General features: G+C 41.6%; 1 protein-coding gene across 11 annotated transcripts in view; it reads right to left on the minus strand.

The window, feature by feature from the left end:
- Cdc14b (cell division cycle 14B) overlaps nucleotides 1–18135 on the minus strand; it is a 149797-nt gene that overhangs the window by 41468 nt on the left and 90194 nt on the right. For 2 of the 11 annotated variants that reach the window (XM_048331644.1, XM_048331669.1), the window contains exons 13-14: nucleotides 8359–8475; nucleotides 2096–3060 (exon numbers count right to left, since the gene is read on the minus strand). The exons of 2 other annotated variants lie outside the window; for them this stretch is intronic. In XM_048331644.1, coding sequence (XP_048187601.1) covers nucleotides 3024–3060; nucleotides 8359–8475 — 154 coding nt within the window. In that variant the 3' untranslated portion in view covers nucleotides 2096–3023. Of the gene's footprint in view, nucleotides 1–2095; nucleotides 3061–3084; nucleotides 3427–8358; nucleotides 8476–12538; nucleotides 12684–18135 lie in introns of those variants that run through there. 7 more of the 11 variants (XM_048331666.1, XM_048331672.1, XM_048331634.1 and 4 more) reach the window with 6 other exon arrangements.

The raw sequence follows: 18135 nt of genomic DNA on the forward strand, positions 1-18135 counted from the left end.
AATATACACTTTAATTAAAAAAATCAAGATGATGATTGATCAAATACTGATTAATCAGTTACATTTTAAAACTTTTAGTAACCTGTACATGAGTGCACAATTAGATAAAAGTTCGCAAGTTATTCATATAAAACTGCAGTACTCTGCTCCAATGACTGACTGTTAGTTCTACTGGGTAATTAGGAGGTAATTTTCTACCCAGTATAGGTGAGTTGTCCCTTCTTGGAAACACATCTGTAGTACCTCCACTTAGCATCATGGGGAATACTCCAATCTGGGGAAATGGAAGCGCAGTAGCTAGCCTCACCTGGGGCATTTCAGTAGAAAAGAATTATGAAAGAAATACAATGCAGTTTTAAGGTTGTTTTTGATGAGCTGCTTTCCAAAACACAATCCCAAGTTTCAGAAACTAGATGAATAGGACAAACAGTAAATGACTACACTGCTTGCTTGTCATGGGTGGTAATTCAAGCCAGAGAGAAGGTTCTGGGAACTACTGGCACAAGGTGCCCAGAGGAGCTGCAGGTTCACAAGCCACATCATTCCACTGGAGCAAATGCACTGGCCTCATGAGAACACTTGGGAAGGCCTCACCTCAAAGACCTGTCTGGACCCATGCCAAGAGGTAGAAACTGCCCCTAGGAAGGGGTAGGAGCGTGTGGGGCCAGCAGGTAGGGACTAGGCTAAGGGCATCAAGTGTAGAAGTGAAGAATTCTGCAGACAGGTAGAGCAGCATGTGGCTGGGAAGCAGCCACAGTGAACAGGTAAGGCTACCCTGAATGAGGCACTGCTCACCACCCCTTCTTCCCCACCAGCAGGAGAGATCCAGCCCCGTCTACACTTCCAGGAGCCCAGTTCCTTTGGTCATTCCCTGACCCTTGATGATCTGAGATCTCAGAAAGCTCCATAGGCATCTGTCAATATTCATCTCTTAATTTTAATTCCACTGGGAACAGCATAACTAAGACCCTCATTCAAAGAACCTCACCCTCTGACATGCACTATTTCCTATTACAGAGCGGCAAGGTGTTCTGTAACAAGAACTTGAAGATTCTGGGTGTTGTATTGGTTTCAGATTGAGGGTAGGGGTCCACTCTTCAGAGCTGGAAGAACTCTCCCCATCAGTCAGACCACAGACTTCTTAACTCCCAGTACCTCCAGGAAGTTCATCACTGTTGCTATGCAATCCATCCCAAGTATGTTCCTAGTCACCTGGGTATTCCAATGATATGTCCACTAAGCCACAAGTTTCCTATGGCTAATTTAGGTGAGCCAGTTAAACACAGGGATACAGGAGCCACAGTGATAGCAATTCAAAGCAGAGACTTGAGCAGCCAACATAAAAAAAGGCAATTTATAATTTATTTTTAAAAAAGCACTGTGCTTAATTACCATTGAAGCCCAGAAGTTGTACTCCTGATCAAGACCCAGGTGGCTTCTTCTCAGGGAGGCTAGATCTCAGCAGGAACCTGGTAGGCAGCCCACAAGGCCAGCTGTGATGTTACCGTGGTCCTCAGCACTACCTTTGCAAGTGTTTAGGGGAGGAAGAGTTGCCCTGAGAATTAAGTATTTTATGCATGGGCACAGTACTGTTTCTCAGCACAGTAAATGGAATGTTCCTACTCCCACTGAGAACATATGCCTATTCACTTACAGAATAGAAACACTACTGTTTTCTAGTCCCCACAGTTTAAATGCTGGGGCCATCCCATTCCCATCCTGCCTGAGGGGGAAGCAGCTTGCCCCTGAGGGCTAGTCCTCCTCCATTCTCACTGAACACCAGCCAAGGTGTTCCAAGGGTAGAAACCCTGAAATGGGGCAGCCACCATCTTCCAGTTAATTACTATCTGCACTAACACGCTTGAACCTGTTCATCCCAATGATGAGAAAGGCAGCTTTTTCAGTGGCATTACCTGCTCTGATACATTCATCTGTCTTAAGATGGCTGTCCAAAACCACCAGCCTCAAAACAAGGACAGGCAAAAACTGGTTACCAGTAAGTAAAGCCATTACTTCTTATTGGGGAAGTAACAAGAATGATTGCAAACTCTTCATTATGGGCCCTGTTTCTTTTTTCTTTCTTTTTTTTTGTTTGTTTGTTTTTTTTTGTGGTTTTTTTTTTTTTGTATTTTTATGTCACAGGCTCTGCTGTGTCCCAGGAGGGAAAGGGGAGAAGGCACTCTGCAAATAGTTGTAGTCCCTAGCCAAAGGCAACAATGCATTTGCTACTAAGAACAGCTGAAATTTGGAAGAACCAAAGATTGTGTGAGTGGTTGGAGGTTGGTGCTGGGATGGAAGGGGGTAACAATACAAAGACTCTACAAAGTATTAACAAAGGTGCATACCAGCTCCTCCTGCAGAGTCATCTAAAGCTTCCATTACTATTCTCTAGTAAATTTGGGGTGATCCAAGTACCACTTGGCATTTCAACATGCAACTTGGTTGATTTTTCACAGATTCTTGTCAATAAAGCACTCTTTGGTGGAAGACAAACAGCTTGGGTACGTTACAGAGTGACTGTGACAACAGTAGTACAGAGAGTAAATAAGGACGAATAAACCCAATACCATCCTGTAACACAGAATACCACTTTAGCAGTGCTGGCTTCATCTTTATGAATCTCCACACAGGGGACATAGGGTAAAAATAAATTATGTAAGAACCCTTCATCTGAAAGCCAACAGTGAACATGATTGCCATCACAGAAAATACATGCACCGCGTGGACTGGGCAGCCCTCTGGGCTGGCAGAGGGCTGGGATATTTACACCTGAGACTACATACATAGACAACAGCATCCTTCTTGTTCAACTTGACACAGTTCTAAAAAAGAAGGAAAGCCCTTCAAGTCGTTCCATGGCGCCCCAAACTCTTGAGTGACAAACTCCAAGGACATTCTCTTCAGCATTAACTTCTTAGGTGGGAAGCAACTAAGGCTTTTGCAATTTAGTTTTGTGCTAAATCCTGTTGAAGTTTTCTGTTCCTAATCTTCCTTCAGTTCTGGTCTCACTGGCTTAACGCAACTTAACGCAACACTGTTTTAGTCCTTGAAATGGATGGACTGAGGAGGAAAAAAAAAATTTACCATGAAGGTTTTTAAGTATCCCAGAGGTAGTCATAAAAGACAAGGAAGGCAACATAATAAAAATATTGACATGCTAAAAATACTTTTTTTTATCATTTTTAATGACAAATATTTGAGAAGACAGTACAATATCAACCATAACATAAAGACACACAGGAGAGAAAGGCAGAGCAGAAAAAAAACGTTCAGTTCTGCAAATAAAATAAAATAAACAAACTAAGGAAGTAAATGAAAATAACCAAAGATAGAGGGCAAGGGCGCAGAGAGTGAAAGTACCATAACGCCACCAGAGGCATTTGTTGCAAAGTGCTCCTCCTCCTTCTCTCCCTCTGAGGAGCCAGGCTGTGGGGAAAGTGGGAAGAACCAAGAGAGAGAAAGAAGGATTACTGGATGATCCCCAAAAGACAGAATCTGGTCACAGAAAAACCTCTGGTGTCTCAAGTAGTATCCAGCTCCGCCAGGCCCTTCCTTCCTTGGTGTACTTGTGGTCTACCTACGAGGGGACCTACATAGGCAGGCACACCCAAGGGTCCTGTTCTGCATGCCAATAATCAACCCTGATTCCCACACCCTATCTCCCTCCTTTCCTTCCTTCCCCAGTGGGTTCCACTACACATTCATTACAATAGCAACTTTTCAGAGAAGGAGAAAAACAAAAGCAAGGGAGTTGGAAAAATCACTTCCAAGCTGGAGTGAAGATGCTGAATTGATTGATTGGTTTTTAGAGACCCCCAGCAGATTATAGAGTAAGAAGGTTTGGTCAGCTCATGAAGCTAAATGGGAAAATATCTGCAATTTCAAAGGGACATTAATTCTTTTAAAGATCAGAGGAAACCAGCATTTATCAAAAGAATGGGAGCCCACATCCTGGACTCCTACACTGATGTACTTTTGGAGACAATGACAGAACAGAAAGAAATACACACCAAGATCTGAGATCCTGGGGTGAGAGACAATGGTGGTGACTTTTACAAAATCAGAAGTAAATGGAGCTGTTCCCAGAGAAGGACTCATGAAAACACTCATAATTTTGGAGGTTAAAAAAGCAAACAAACAAAACACCAAAATTGAGTATCCACCCTCTCTCCCAGCCACTCCGCCGCTACCCCCCCACCCCCAATGGATGTTTGGTTGTGTTGGCAGCTGGAGCACGCTGGTTCCCAAAGACAGCACTTGGAATAAAAAAGTCGCATGCATGACAGATTTTAGAAAATGGGATGAAGTAGATAAAATGAAATAGCAAAAGCAGAAACATGCACTCAGTAGATCTGTGTAAAGACAAGAACGGAGGTGAGTTAGCACATGAGGTGGCTGGCTGCAAGCTGTCTACTGGGGGTGCAATGATACTCTCAACACTTGCTCTGAGAGTTCTCTTCATAGTTTTATTTCAGAACACTAAAATTTATTCACTGGATGTATTAATTCTTATTGTTGGGGTGTTTCTTTGTTTTGTTTTGATAGAGTTTTACTGTGTATCCTAGGTTGGTCTCAAACTGGCAGCCTTCTGCCTCTGCCTCTCCAGTGTCTGAAAGCAGGAATGCGCCATCACACCAGGCTAAATTTATTCATTCTTAAAAGAAACAGGAGCCCGGCACCAGTGGCTTGTGCCTGTAAGTAATCCTAGCTACTCAGGAAGCTGAGATCTGAAATTCAAAGTCAACCTGAGCAGGAAAGTCATAGAGACTCATGTCTCCTTCAGTTAAGCAGCTAAAGCTGCATGTGGAGCAGTGTGGTTCAAGTGGTAGAGAGCTAGCCTTGAGCAAAAGAGCTCAAAGACAACACCCAGCCTTTGAGTTTAATCCCCAGGACTGGCACCAAAACAAAACAAAAAAATAAAATAAAATAAAATAAAGAGGAAGGAAGGAAGGAAGGAAAAGAAAAGAAAAGAAACACTTACATGGATTTGTGGCTATAATAGAAAGTTTGAATTGTAAAAGCCCATGAATTTCCCTTTGGGACTTGAGAAAAGGATGGAGAAAGAGTTACAGTGTCATCAGTGAGTGCTCTGCCCTCTCCCCTCCAACCCAGGCCACATGCTCCACCGTGAGCCTGAAGTGCCAAGTGCCACACCACTTAGGTCTGAACGTGGCTTAAGCCCAAAGAGATACACGGTGGCATGATCTTTTGCAATAGCAGCTCCAGCGGAAAGAACTACTTAAGACCTTACCCCTTAGGAAATGCTTTTTTAGTAAGTTTGGGGTGAAATTCTCCAAAGATAAGGTGTCTCTCAGTAAACTGTTAAAAACTAAAGGAGCCAATTCAGTGCAAAAGGAAGTTAGTGGGGTCTCCACCTTAAGATGCCTTGAAGAACACATCAGGGTGTGGGAATGCAGTCAAGTTCCTACACATCAGAGACGGCCATGAGTGAGGATGTAGACCTGCAAGAGAGACCCCTCCCACCCAGAGTCACCCCGCAGCAGCGAGCCTGGCACCCTGAAGGTGAGTAAGAGTCCACTGATAGGAAAGGTGTCTGCTGGTTGTTTTTTTGGTTTTGGACTGCTGTTTAAAGAAAAGATTTCAACCCCGTACTTTAGAATTACTCATACTATTTTCCCCTGAGTCAGATTGTGTACCCATGTATTAATTCTTTCATTACACTCCAACCAAACTTGAATAATATAGCGTAGGATAAAAACTCTAAGCCTATAGCCTGGCTCTCTCTGGTTCTCATTATTTCCAGGGGGAGGATATACATAACCCCACCTGTCTTTTGCAAGATACAGGTGGCTATCACTTACAGTGAAACAAACACAGGCCAACATTCTCAAAGCCCACAAGAAAGGAAGGAGGAACTCCAATGAGTTCTCTCTGTATTACTTCTTGGCCTCTTAGGTTATCTCTGAAAATCCCTTCCATCTCTCTGGTTTTTTGGCATTGTCCAAGTTCTCGGAAACTGCTTCAAGCCAGTCTGCCTGTCAGCCCAGCATATTCGGCCCCAAATCGACTTCACAACTCTCCAAGCAATGCTCTCCAGGCTCTCAGGAATTGCCCATTGCAAAGAGGAACCACTCTCTAGAGAAACACAGCTGGAGGACATGTGGGTGACATAAAAGCCATGAGATCTAGACAGAGATGTATGAATAGCTACCCCTCCTCAGAACAGTGTGTTCAACTCAGTGAGCTTGTTCAGGGCTCCTGGTCTCTATACCTTAATGACCCAAAAGGCAAAAAAGCAGAATTTAAAAAGTAAGAGATAGCAGACTGTAAAAAGACTCTCTTTACTGCCATTTACTATTGAAACATTAGGAGGGAAAATTCACTAACTATCCTACCACCCAGAAGTAAAAATGTTAATACTGTGGTAGATTTTTCCTTTACCTAATTTCCATACATATATAGAAATTTGTGTGTGTGTAAACAGTATACAGGTAGATTTCCTTTCTTTCTTTCTTTTTGGTTCTGTTGCTGGGGCCTGAGTGATATCCCTTAGCTTTTTCACTTAAATCTGGCACTCTACCAATTGAACCTCAACTTACCTGCACTTCTGGCTTTTACTGGTTAATTTGAGATCAAAGTCTCACAGACTTACTTACTTGGGCTGGCTTTGAACCATGATCTTCAAATCTCAGCCTGCTGAATAACTAGGACTACAGGTATGAGCCACTGATGTGCAGCTAGCTATACATTTCTAATATGCAGAGTATATACTTAAAACATCAGAGTAATACCTCAGGATTTTTATAAGTGCTTCAGAGGCATTTCTTTAAGGTGTTAAATTCTGAGGCAGTGGCTAGAGTAACTCAATGGTAGAGTGCTTGTCTCACAAGCAAGGCCCAACATTGATGACTTAATAAAAAATTTAATATAATTTAACCATCATTTCCTATTGCTTAATTTTAAAAGCAACCTTGTTAGTGTACCTAAATCTTTATTCTTTTATATTTTTAAAATTTTCTTGTCAAGTGAAATCATAAAGTAAGAACATTTTTTTTAAACCCAAGGTATAAATAATGGGTATATTTCTTAAAAAAAAGTTTTAAATATTAAAATTATGAATCAATGCAGACAATTCTCAAATACTGACACCAGGGCACCATATACGGCTATCACCTGAGTGTGTCTATAATAAAATTTTCCCAAAGAATCAGCCCTGAAGCAAAGGAACAAAACTGAGCCTTCCTTCCAATGCCAAGGGAGAGCTCTGGGGTCACATGGCATCTTCATGGCTACTAATGTCTGCCCCAGGGACCAATTCAACACTGACAGGAAGGCCTAAGAATCTAAAGCCTCCAAACAGGCTGAGGATATGGCCTAGTGGCAAGAGTGCTTGCCTTGTATACATGAGGCCCTGGGTTCGATTCCCCAGCACCACATATACAGAAAATGGCCAGAAGTGGCACTGTGGCTCAAGTGGCAGAGTGCTAGCCGTGAGCAAAAAGAAGCCAGGGACAGTGCTCAGGCCCTGAGTCCAAGAACCAAGACTGGCCAAAAAAATTTATAAAAAAATTTAAAAAAATAAAGCCTCCAAACATGAAGAAGTGAAAAGAAACAAGAAACTGCAGGGAACAATGTAAAATCTGGTTCTGACTATCTCTAGGGTACTGATGGTCTATTAGAAGGGATCCACTTTATCACAAGCACAAAATGAGTGCTCCATGAATTGCCCAAACCAGGCAAGAGGCATGAACAAGGCGAGGTGTCCACTCTTCTCTTAAGAGGGCGCTGCTTTCCAAATATCTCAAAAATTATGTCTGCCTCTAGTTCATGATAAACGAACCATCCAAAGACAAAAAGTGAGCCAGTGATTTGGTCTTAAGACTTGTCTGTTTTCTCACCCCAGCCTGTACCTAATGGAAGTGACAGCCAGTGGGCAAAGATGAGGGTAGCAGTAGTTTGGGAGAGGACTGTGGCAGAAGGAGTGGTTAGATCAAGAAGGGCCCCCAAACCGACCAGCTACCACATTTCCATGTGTGCTTATTTGCAGCTAATTCTCCACAGTTATACTCTCTATCTGCTATATGGGTGGCAAGATTTCTTTCATACCCTGAAAGAGAGCTTTGGAAATACTTAATTTTAAAAGTTCTAAGAACAGTATTTTCAACTTTTCTCTATTGTGATCTAGAGAACACACTTTCAGTGCTAAGAATTTCCTCTGAACAACAAAATAATACAAAAGCCTTCATTCAAACAATCCAGATGTTCACAGGTGAATAGGTCAAGCACATTTGATTAGTTATTTCTCATCACAGGGACTCTACTTCCTCCTGTCTTCAAAGAAATTCAACTGAAAACTGGTTCTTGGAACATTTAAAAAAAATAGGATTCTTTTCTCACCTTTTAAAACTGCTTTTCCTCGAAGCAGATCTGGTGGTTCTTTTAGTAATGCCTGTACTGCCAGAAATGTTAGGTTCAGATGTTTTACAGCTCTGAACACTGGACTGAAGAATTACTCTGAAAACAGTTGGAAAAAATGAGATTATATTCACTGAAACAATCTATAAATACTTGACAGAGGAAGGCATTTTGGCACTTAGATACCAAATTGAATTTTGTAAATCCATAGGATTTTCCATAACCACACTTAAATGAAACAAAAACTCTATGACATTTTTACGCCAAGGCCTTTGAAGCATCAACTCCATCTGAAGATAACCAGGGTGCTTTGCTTTTGGGAAATAAATGGCAACTAAATAAATAAACAACTCCCAAACCAAAGAAATACATCAGTCAAACAAATCTGTAAAAAGAAACTTGAGATTTGTAGTCATGTTTCAAGCAATATGGATATAAACTTAGAAAACAACTACATAAATCATCATTGGTCAGAGAGTGCTGTGAAAACACTAAGTCAATAATAATTATGCATAAAATCTCAAAAATATATTCAAGCCAAGATTCATTTTGTTTAGACAGCATTTACTAATTCTCCAAGTACCTTAACAATGAATGTGAATGCTGCTGAATACTGTGAAATCTTCCTTTGACAGCTGATTGCCCAGGAGGCAAATTCATGAATCAGAAAGAACAGATAAATGACACAGGGAACACCAGGTTCAGAAGTAGAGGTCTTTTTGTTTATACTTCATTAAATTGTTACAGGGAAAGTTACAAAGCATCAAAGATTTGATATGATTTTTAGCAAGCCATTGCTAAAAAAAACTGCATGGCATATATACTGATAGATTTATGCCAAGCTTCACAAACATTCAGGAGAGCCTCTTAGAACTTGTAAGACTTTAACTCATGAGGGTACAAAAGAAGCCATTACATTAACACGCAAATCCTGCTTCAAAAGCCTGTGTTACCACCATGGCAGTTAATACCAGTTCCTATGGTGACAGATTACTCATGGGACATTTAGTAAAAGGCTGAACAGATCATCACTCAGAGAATCAGTGTGTTTCCGGAGCCCAAGCAGTCTGGAGTCAGTCACAGCCTAGGGCATCACGCTGAAGGGAAAGTGGCAGCTTGAGCTGCACCTTGAAGCCCAGCAAGACTCACTCTCAGCTGCTAGCACCATGTGGTATTCGGGCAGGAGAGAAAGTTTATTAGGAACTGCTGGCCTGTGGCCAAGATGATCTTGGCTGGAGGGGTAACCTCTGCCTGGCCCGGCCTTACCTAGGACTGGGGCAGGGGTGTGTGGCCAGGTAGATTAGGATGTGGCCTCAGGGAAGGGGAAGTAACTGCCGCCACATAGGCCCCGTTACCCAGGTAACTGGGTAGAGACTTAGCCAGGTGGGGAGCATCTGCATGGAGCCCTCCCGGGGAGGACCTTACAGCAAGGAGGTAGTTCTTTAGATTTCAATCTAGAGTTTTGCCAAGAGAAAAACCAAACCAATTAGATATGATTCCAAGGCTCATTTTGAAGCCGTGGCGCAGAGTACCAGTGGCTATCCGTCAGCCACTCTCTCTCAACTAGACCAAAGGAGGGTCCTGAAATACTATGACTTTTTCACTGATGCCCCCAAATATGGTTAAATCCTATGCTTCAAAATCATTCATAGGAGAAAAAAGGAACCAATCTAATTATTGCCTCTTTGGAAAATCTGAGTCTTCATTTCTTAATTACCACTGAAATTTTAAACCCTATTCAAAACAAGAAGTTACTGCTCAATCACGACATATTTCCTCAGCAAGAAGTCTATTTTTTAAAAATAATTTTCCTCTATAAAATTGGTGTAATAAAATGATATAATTAGCTAACTATTTCTGTGAGGCTTTGAAACTCAGATAAGGACAGAAATTTAGGATTTAGTCACACCAAGAACAAATTCCCCTATCTTGGGTTATGCAGCAGTAGAATGAGAAGAAACCCTAGCAGCTAGGGTGAGATGTTATCAGTGATAGCCTAGAAGTAATGCCTGATAAGGTGAGGGAAGCTGGCGGGAGTGAAGTGTTTCCTTGCCAAAAGGAACCAGGAGCCTCCCTGCCTTCCATCTTCTAAATGAGGCCAATCACATGGTTTTCCCAAACCATATTCAGTACATGTACTTTTTCCCGTCTTTGCTTACAAAAATGCCTCTGTCCTGTTTTCTTGCTAGACACTCTACTCACTGTTCTCTCTGCAAAGTCTCTGAAGCCCCAGCCCTCTCGGATTTGAGATCTACAACGTATCACCGATCTGCATCTACAATGTAAAACATGTGGGAAAAACAAGAGCAAAAAGCCATGTATCTCTCCTACTAAGTCACTAATGTGACCAGACGTCCATTTCCAAGAAACCCATCCACTAGGATAACTATGTACTATTCCATAGGTACCACTGAGAACCGTTTCATGAGACCTTTCAGGATGATGGCCCCAGGGTGCTACGCACTACAATGCCCATCCAATGCCTGTGTCTGACACAGGAAAGTAAAAGTGCAATTCTGGTCCGAGGGTCCAAGGCTAACAGCAAAGGGACCTCTGGACAGCAGCAACCTCCCAAGCCAAGAGATGAACAAGTAGGATGGAACAGTGAGTCCCTATAAATAAAGTCTCTTTATAGAGAAGTCATGGGGGAAGTCCTGGCTTCAAAGATTATTCTTGTTAACATTGGAGGGAAGCATTTTGCTTCTGTGCATTCCAAGTAGGCAGGCTAAATTGAATGCTTAGGTCGTACACTGCAATGACCAACATCAATAACAAGAGATTATCTAAAAGACAACACAGAAAAGGAATTAGCCTGATGGGGACATTTTTTAAACAGACCTTGGGGAGGACAAGCCTATTAGCAACAACTCCACCCATTGAAGACAACTCTGCCACATAAAACTGTCTACATAATGCATGGTGCTTGAGTCAGAATAAAAGCGGGGGGGGGGGGGGGAGTCTATTAGAAATACACATGTGCAGATATATGACCATAAGGTTGTCTGATAAGATAATCAAGTAAATGCCATAAATAAAAATATGCTAAGAAGGTTTTTCTTTAATTTTGAGAAGAGTGGCTTCAGCTTCATTTTTTAAATCTTTCTTCACCATATGAAAACACTCAGTGAAACCACAAAGTACCAGAGTTGGTTGCAATGGAATTCTACTTTGGAAGCGATCCTACAAAGAACTTCCTTGTGCTTTTGTGATTTCCAAGTCCAAGTTAGGAAGAGAAAAGACATTTTTCAAATATGAGTGAAAGGAAAATAAAGAATGAAACCCAGACCTAAGAGGGTGGTGGGAGCAAAGCAGCAGCCAGGACAGGGATGTGTTCTGCTGTGGGAGGATCAGAACCCCACACTTCCCCACATTCCTCTGCAGAAAGAAGTGTCTTCATCAAGGCAGGGGTGGGGGCAGCTCCATTTCAAGGATGAAAGACCTCTGTGGCCACCTAATAAAGACATGCCGGCTATCTAGGGGAAAGGAGAGTGAGCCCAGAGGCCTTCAAGAAGAATGTCCCAAACACAAACAAGCACACCACGTTTTTTGCTTCCCTATTATCATCTAACATCAAGGTTCTAAACCATATGGGCTGTATGCCTAAAGGGAAAGAAAGGAAAGGAGAGGAGACAGTCCAGCCTACTAAAGATGGAAGACTTGGGGAAGAGCTGCTGTACAATGACAGGAACTAGGACATAGCCTTCACCAACTTCAAGGTTGCAAAACCCAAATTGTATTTTGCTGGGCTGGAGAGGACATACTGAAGGTAGAGGAAACTAGAGGACTGGTGTATAGCTAACAGCAGAAACCACATCAATTATCCTGAAGTAACTAAACATTTTTTTAAATGAGAAAGAATTCTGTATTTCAATGTCCTAACTAACAAGGGTAAGTAGAACTTATAAACAAGTATTCTGAAATATCTATTAAGGATAAGTAGAACTTAGAAACAAGGCATGTTATTTTTAACATCCTTGCCATGAAATCAACAGGCCTTCCCTCCCTGCCACCACCCCACTCATTGAAAAGATTCAGACAAAGAATCTCTGAAAACAGGCAAAGCCAAGCCAGGAAAGAGCCAGAAGAGAAAAGCATGCATCATGAAGACCATACTAGACAACAGAAAGCAAGTGACAGTAGAAAAATGGAATGGGACACTTACACAGCAGCTATCTGTCAAAGGTCCTGATGGCTACTGTGCTCTGAAACCATCGAGACAGAAGAGCAGGATGGGAAGAATGTAGTCACACACAATCCACCAGATGACAACACTACACAGTGCAGAGGTCAGCACAGCTAGGGGACATCTGGAAAGGGGTGAATGGGAAAGAACAGATGTTCACATTGTGTTGCCAAAATCAGTAACATAATAAATACATACAGCCACCTGTGAAGTTCGCATCCTAAGAAACCCAGAATAATAACTGGTATGCAAGAGGGAAACAAGGGTACAGTTTCCGATTTCTGTTGAGGAAAGGAAAAAAAAAAAGAAAAGAATGCTATCTTCAGTTCTAACAGGTCCGATGCATAGAAATAAGAGGTTACACACAGGCCAGATGCTAGTGACTCACACTTGCAATCCCAGCTCCTTGGGAGGCCTGAGATTAGGACAGTAGTGGAGGCCAGCCCAGGCATACAGAAAAAGACATCTTCTCAACCAACAGCTGGGTGCAGTGGTATACTCCTGTCATCCCAGCTACTTGGGAGGCTGAGATTGGAAGTATGATGGCTCCAGTCCAGTCCAGGCCAAAAACAAAAACCAAACCAAAACAACAGATTCTACTCTCAGTTGAAGAAGCTAGTGTGGTAGTGTGTGCCCGTTGTGCCGTCTATAACCAGAAACTAAAACAGGCAGAGTATAGTCCAGGTGTAGCCATACATAAAAAGCAAGCTATTATCTTGAAAATAAGCAGTGCAAAAAATTGTTTTGAAGGGATGGAGGTGTGGCACAAGTGATAGAGCACCTGCTGATTAAGTGATAGGTCCTGTGTTCAAATGCCAGTAATAAAAAAAAATTTAAACCAGGAGCCAGTGGCTCACACCTGTAATCCTAGCTACGCAGGAGGCTGAGATCTGAGGGTCACAGTTCAAAGCCAGCCTGAGCAGGAAAGTCCATGAGACTCATCTCCAATTAACCACCAGAAAACCACAAATGGTGCTGTGGCTCAAGTGGTAGAGCTCTAGTCTTGAGCTGAAGAGCTTAGGGACAGCATCAGGGCCCAGAGTTCAAGACCCACAACTAACTAAAATAAATAAATAAATAAATAAATAAATAGAAATCTCTGGTTGAATTATCTGCCCCATGTTAATTGAACTTTGTAGAACTGAAATTGGTATAGCAAAATGCATAAATTCACACTCAAAAGACACAGACACACAGACATACACAACTAAACCAAACCACTGGAGGAAATGCAAGCAGGAAAATATGGAAGGGGACAAAGCCCCATACTACTTCACATAAAATATCACTGGAAGTACAATTATGAATGAACACAGAAATTGAGCTTCTCAGTGAAATCACAACCATAGCTCCTAAACCATCCAAGAGTTTATATGCACTGCAAATTTGGCCACATGGACATTATAGATTGGTGTTTACACACACACACACACACTCAAACACATACACACACATACACACACAACTAACCTGGAGCAATAAATCTCACTAATATAATTACATTATATATTTTCATCATGTAATCCAAGGTAATGCTGAGTTCAGTATTCCTTTTCTTTTCTTTTTTGTGCTAGTCCTGAGCTTGAACTCAGGGCCTGAGTGTAGTCCCTAGCTTCATTTTGCTTAAAATCAGTGCTCTATCACTTGGGCCACAGCTCTACTTCCAACCTTTTGGTGGTTAACTGGAAGTGAGAGTCTCTTTGAACCATGATCCTCAGATCTCAGTTTCTAGTGTAGCTAGAATTACAGGTGTGAGTCATCAGTTCCAGGAAAACTCTGTCTTAATCCACAGGTCTGGATTCTACCAGCAAGGATGGAAACCTCCTCACATTGAGATGAGTATTATGTAATATCTCCTTCCATGCATAGTACTTACAGATAATTATCATGATCCATCTGCAACCTGAGGCTCTCCTGAGTATTTGTTGAATGCCAGGTTCTGGGGCTGATCAAATTGGAAATGACTGGTTTTGCCAATGGACCTTTTTCTTGACTTTATCATTAGCAAGAGCTATGTATTAGGCACAGTCTATGTGGAAAAGGATTCTCGTAAAGGATATCTCCAAATAAAACCTTACTTCATTGGGCAAATTATTCTTTGTAGCACCTAATTTTAATCTTCTTGCAAAATAAGTAATACACTGTCAAATTTCATAATAGTATATTAATATTTAAATAGGACAGAATAGTTTAGGAATACATTCTATCCAACCCAACCTTCATTTGTAGCTGCTGATTACCCTAAAGTTGGAATTGAATGAGTCAACATGTCTGTATTATAGAACTTTACTTATTCCCCAGTTAAAGCTCATGGTGTAAAAATTACTTTCCACTGCTGAAACATATATCTGTCTCTCCAGCACTGTTAGGGATTTTCCAGACTAATTATATCTATCTCTTCCTTATCACCAAGTAGGATATAACTCGCTCTCGCTCTTCATGCATCATCATCATGTCGTGTAGTCCTAAAAGGCAAGCACACACTGAACCACAGAGCAGCATGGCTTAAGCTACATACAGACTCTGCCAATCAATCTTAGCACATATGATATTGCCTTTCAGTCCAGCAGATCACATCAATGGCTGGTTCTATAGAATTTACTAGCTTCCTGGAAGTCAGTATCAGACAGGCTCTCTGAAAACAGGGCTAGTTCATAATTTCTAACATCTCTCCAAATGAAGGAACCAATCACTAGAATACTGCCTAAGAATCAACAGTACTTGTGTATTTCTCATTACCTTCCCTTTTTGCAGATGTTTGCAATATGCAAAAGAACACCCACAGTGATAGATGCTAAAACTGGGAGCAGAATTAGATTTAGATTCTCAAACCCAAGCTGGTATTGAACACTTGGGGGGAGGGGGGCGCTTTTATTCTATATTATCAACAATGACTTGGCAAGGAAACTTCCAACTGCCTCTTGCTCCTAGGGCCAAAAGAGCCCCAAACAAGAGCAAAACTGGACATTACCATAGCAAAGAAACTTGGGGAAAAGCAGCAGGGGATATTCAACCAGAGTGCTGCAGAGGAAAAGGGAGAGGAATTCCTGCAGTCTCTCAGACCTGAGGGTTTCCAATCTAATTAGAAGGCCAGACATAGTTGATATTCGTGTTTGCTTCTTTAACAGTGTGGCCTAGAAGTCTGTTAATTCTGTATGAGGAGAAAGAAGATAATTTGGGGACTATTCTATTATTTTCAGGCAATTACAAAAGGAGCAACTTGATGGGAAAAACAGGGGTTGAACTGAAGGCCTCAAGTTTTCCAGTAAGTGCTCTTACCTCTTTCAACCATGCCTCCAGGCCTCCTATCCTCCCTCCTTTCCTTCCTTCCTTTATGGTGTCAGTCGTAGGGCTTGAACTCAGGGCCTATGCACTGTCCCTGAGCTTTGTTGCTCAAGGCTAATTGAATCACAGCTCCATTTCCAGCTTTTTTGGTGCTTACTTGGAGGTAAGTCTCATGAAGCCAGGCACAGGTGGCAAACACCTGTAATCCAAGCTACTCAGGAGACTGAGCTCTGAGGATCAGGGTTCAAAGCCACCTGGGCAGGAAATTCTATGAGACTCTCATTTCCAATTAACTACTCAAAAAAGCTGGGTGGCTTAAGGCATGTGTACCTGTCTTTCTTTTTTTCCTTTCAATAAATACTATTTTAAATGTTAAGGAGTTATACCTTTGGGCTCCTCCCCTGATCCCCTAAGCATATCCCCCTTTAGTCCGATTGCTGTGGCTGTTGATTTTTTTAAATACAGTCTCATCTATATGCCCACGCCAATCAGACCTGTGATCTACTTATGTACACTTCTCATGGAGCTAAGATGCCAGGTGTGTGCTGCTGTGCTCAGCTATTTAGATGGGGTCACCAGTTTATGTCTGGGCTAGCCTTGAGTTAGTTTCCTGATCTGCAACCTAAGCAGCTAGGATTAGAGGCATAAGCCACCAACATCCAGCTTTTGTCCTTTTTCCTTTTATTCAATTTAACTACAAGAGTTAAGTACTTTTTACATAATAATGCACAAAGAATTATTTTTCTTTAAGGACACAAAGTAGGATATAACTAGAAAAGTAAACAATGGCATTGAAGACCCACCCTTCTTCCTCAGTCTTTTCTAGTTACTTGTTTTTTTTCTTGTAGTGCTGGGGCTCAAATCCAGTACCTCATGCAAGTGCTTGGCCACTGAGTTTACACTCCCAGGCCTTTAGTTACTTTTATCCAAGTACTACCCATCACCTTGGACTTCCATCCCAGAGAACATCGCATATACTGGGAAACAGAATGACCCTGAGGGTCATCTGCTAGTTCTCACTTATATTACTGCAAACTTATTAGCTATGCATTTTATAATCTTCCCTCAAAATGAGTACCAAGTTGGTTTGCGCTCGATACATTCCTGAAAGTAGTGGAGAAGGTAATTGAAGGAATTTTTTTTTTTTTTTGGCCAGTCCTGGATCTTGGACTCAGGGCCTGAGCACTGTCCCTGGCTTCTTCCCGCTCAAGGCTAGCACTCTGCCACTTGAACCACAGTGCCACTTCTGGCCATTTTCTGTATATGTGGTGCTGGGGAATCGAACCTAGGGCCTCGTGTATCCGAGGCAGGCACTCTTGCCACTAGGCTATATCCCCAGCCCTGAAGGAAATTTTATGTATGTTAATTCTCAAGAACTTTTCATCAAGCAGAATTTGCATCCCAACCCTTAACCGGATGTTCAACCAACTACGAAATAAACTGACGATGTAGATTCTTAAAAACATAATTGGGCACAGCTAAAAGTTACCCACAAAAGCATCAATTTCCCAGGGTTTGCAATTCAAAGATGGGTTCCTATACCAGCCATGTGTGTGCCACAGAGAAGCTGGATGGAAATGCAGACTCTCAGATGCTATCCCAGAACCACCAAGTTACAATCAGCTTTGATAATCTCCCAGGTGACTCAAATGCACTGCCAAGTCAGAGAAGCACTGCTTCTGGGTAATACCTACTTTCTTCCATCATGGCTAGAATTCGTTTCAGGATGCTTATGGCTTAAATAAAAAGAATTATTAGGCCACTGATTAAAAATTTAACAAAATGGCACTTGACATTAAAATACATTACACAGTTTATATGCAATAAACTACACAAAAGGCTCATTTACAAAGTGGTCCAATCAACTATATCTCTCAGCTGCAAAGAGAATTTCTAATAAATATCCTAACTTATAACTGACATCCTGTACTCATTCACTTGTATTTTATATGGGAAAATGTAATTTTTTGCTTTGGGTTTACAAACTCACAGAGATGCAACCCATGATGACACATGCCCTGTGCGTAATTCTACTTGAGAACTCAAAATTATGACTTACATCAGTTCCATGTATTACAAAGTGTTTACCAAATAAAATGATTGAAATCCATTGATCTTTCCCCACTGTGGTTTCCCCACAGTGAAAGGGAGATTCCTAGAAGGAAGTGATCATGTGGCACAGGTAGAAAATCTACAAAAAAGAACACTGGCCGCATATTTTAATTCTCCATATTTACCTACCAAACCTGAATGTCTCATGCAGGTGCCTCCAAACTAACCCAAGTACATTC

This window comes from Perognathus longimembris, chromosome 1, assembly GCF_023159225.1.
Source record: "Perognathus longimembris pacificus isolate PPM17 chromosome 1, ASM2315922v1, whole genome shotgun sequence".
Taxonomy (NCBI): domain Eukaryota; kingdom Metazoa; phylum Chordata; class Mammalia; order Rodentia; family Heteromyidae; genus Perognathus; species Perognathus longimembris.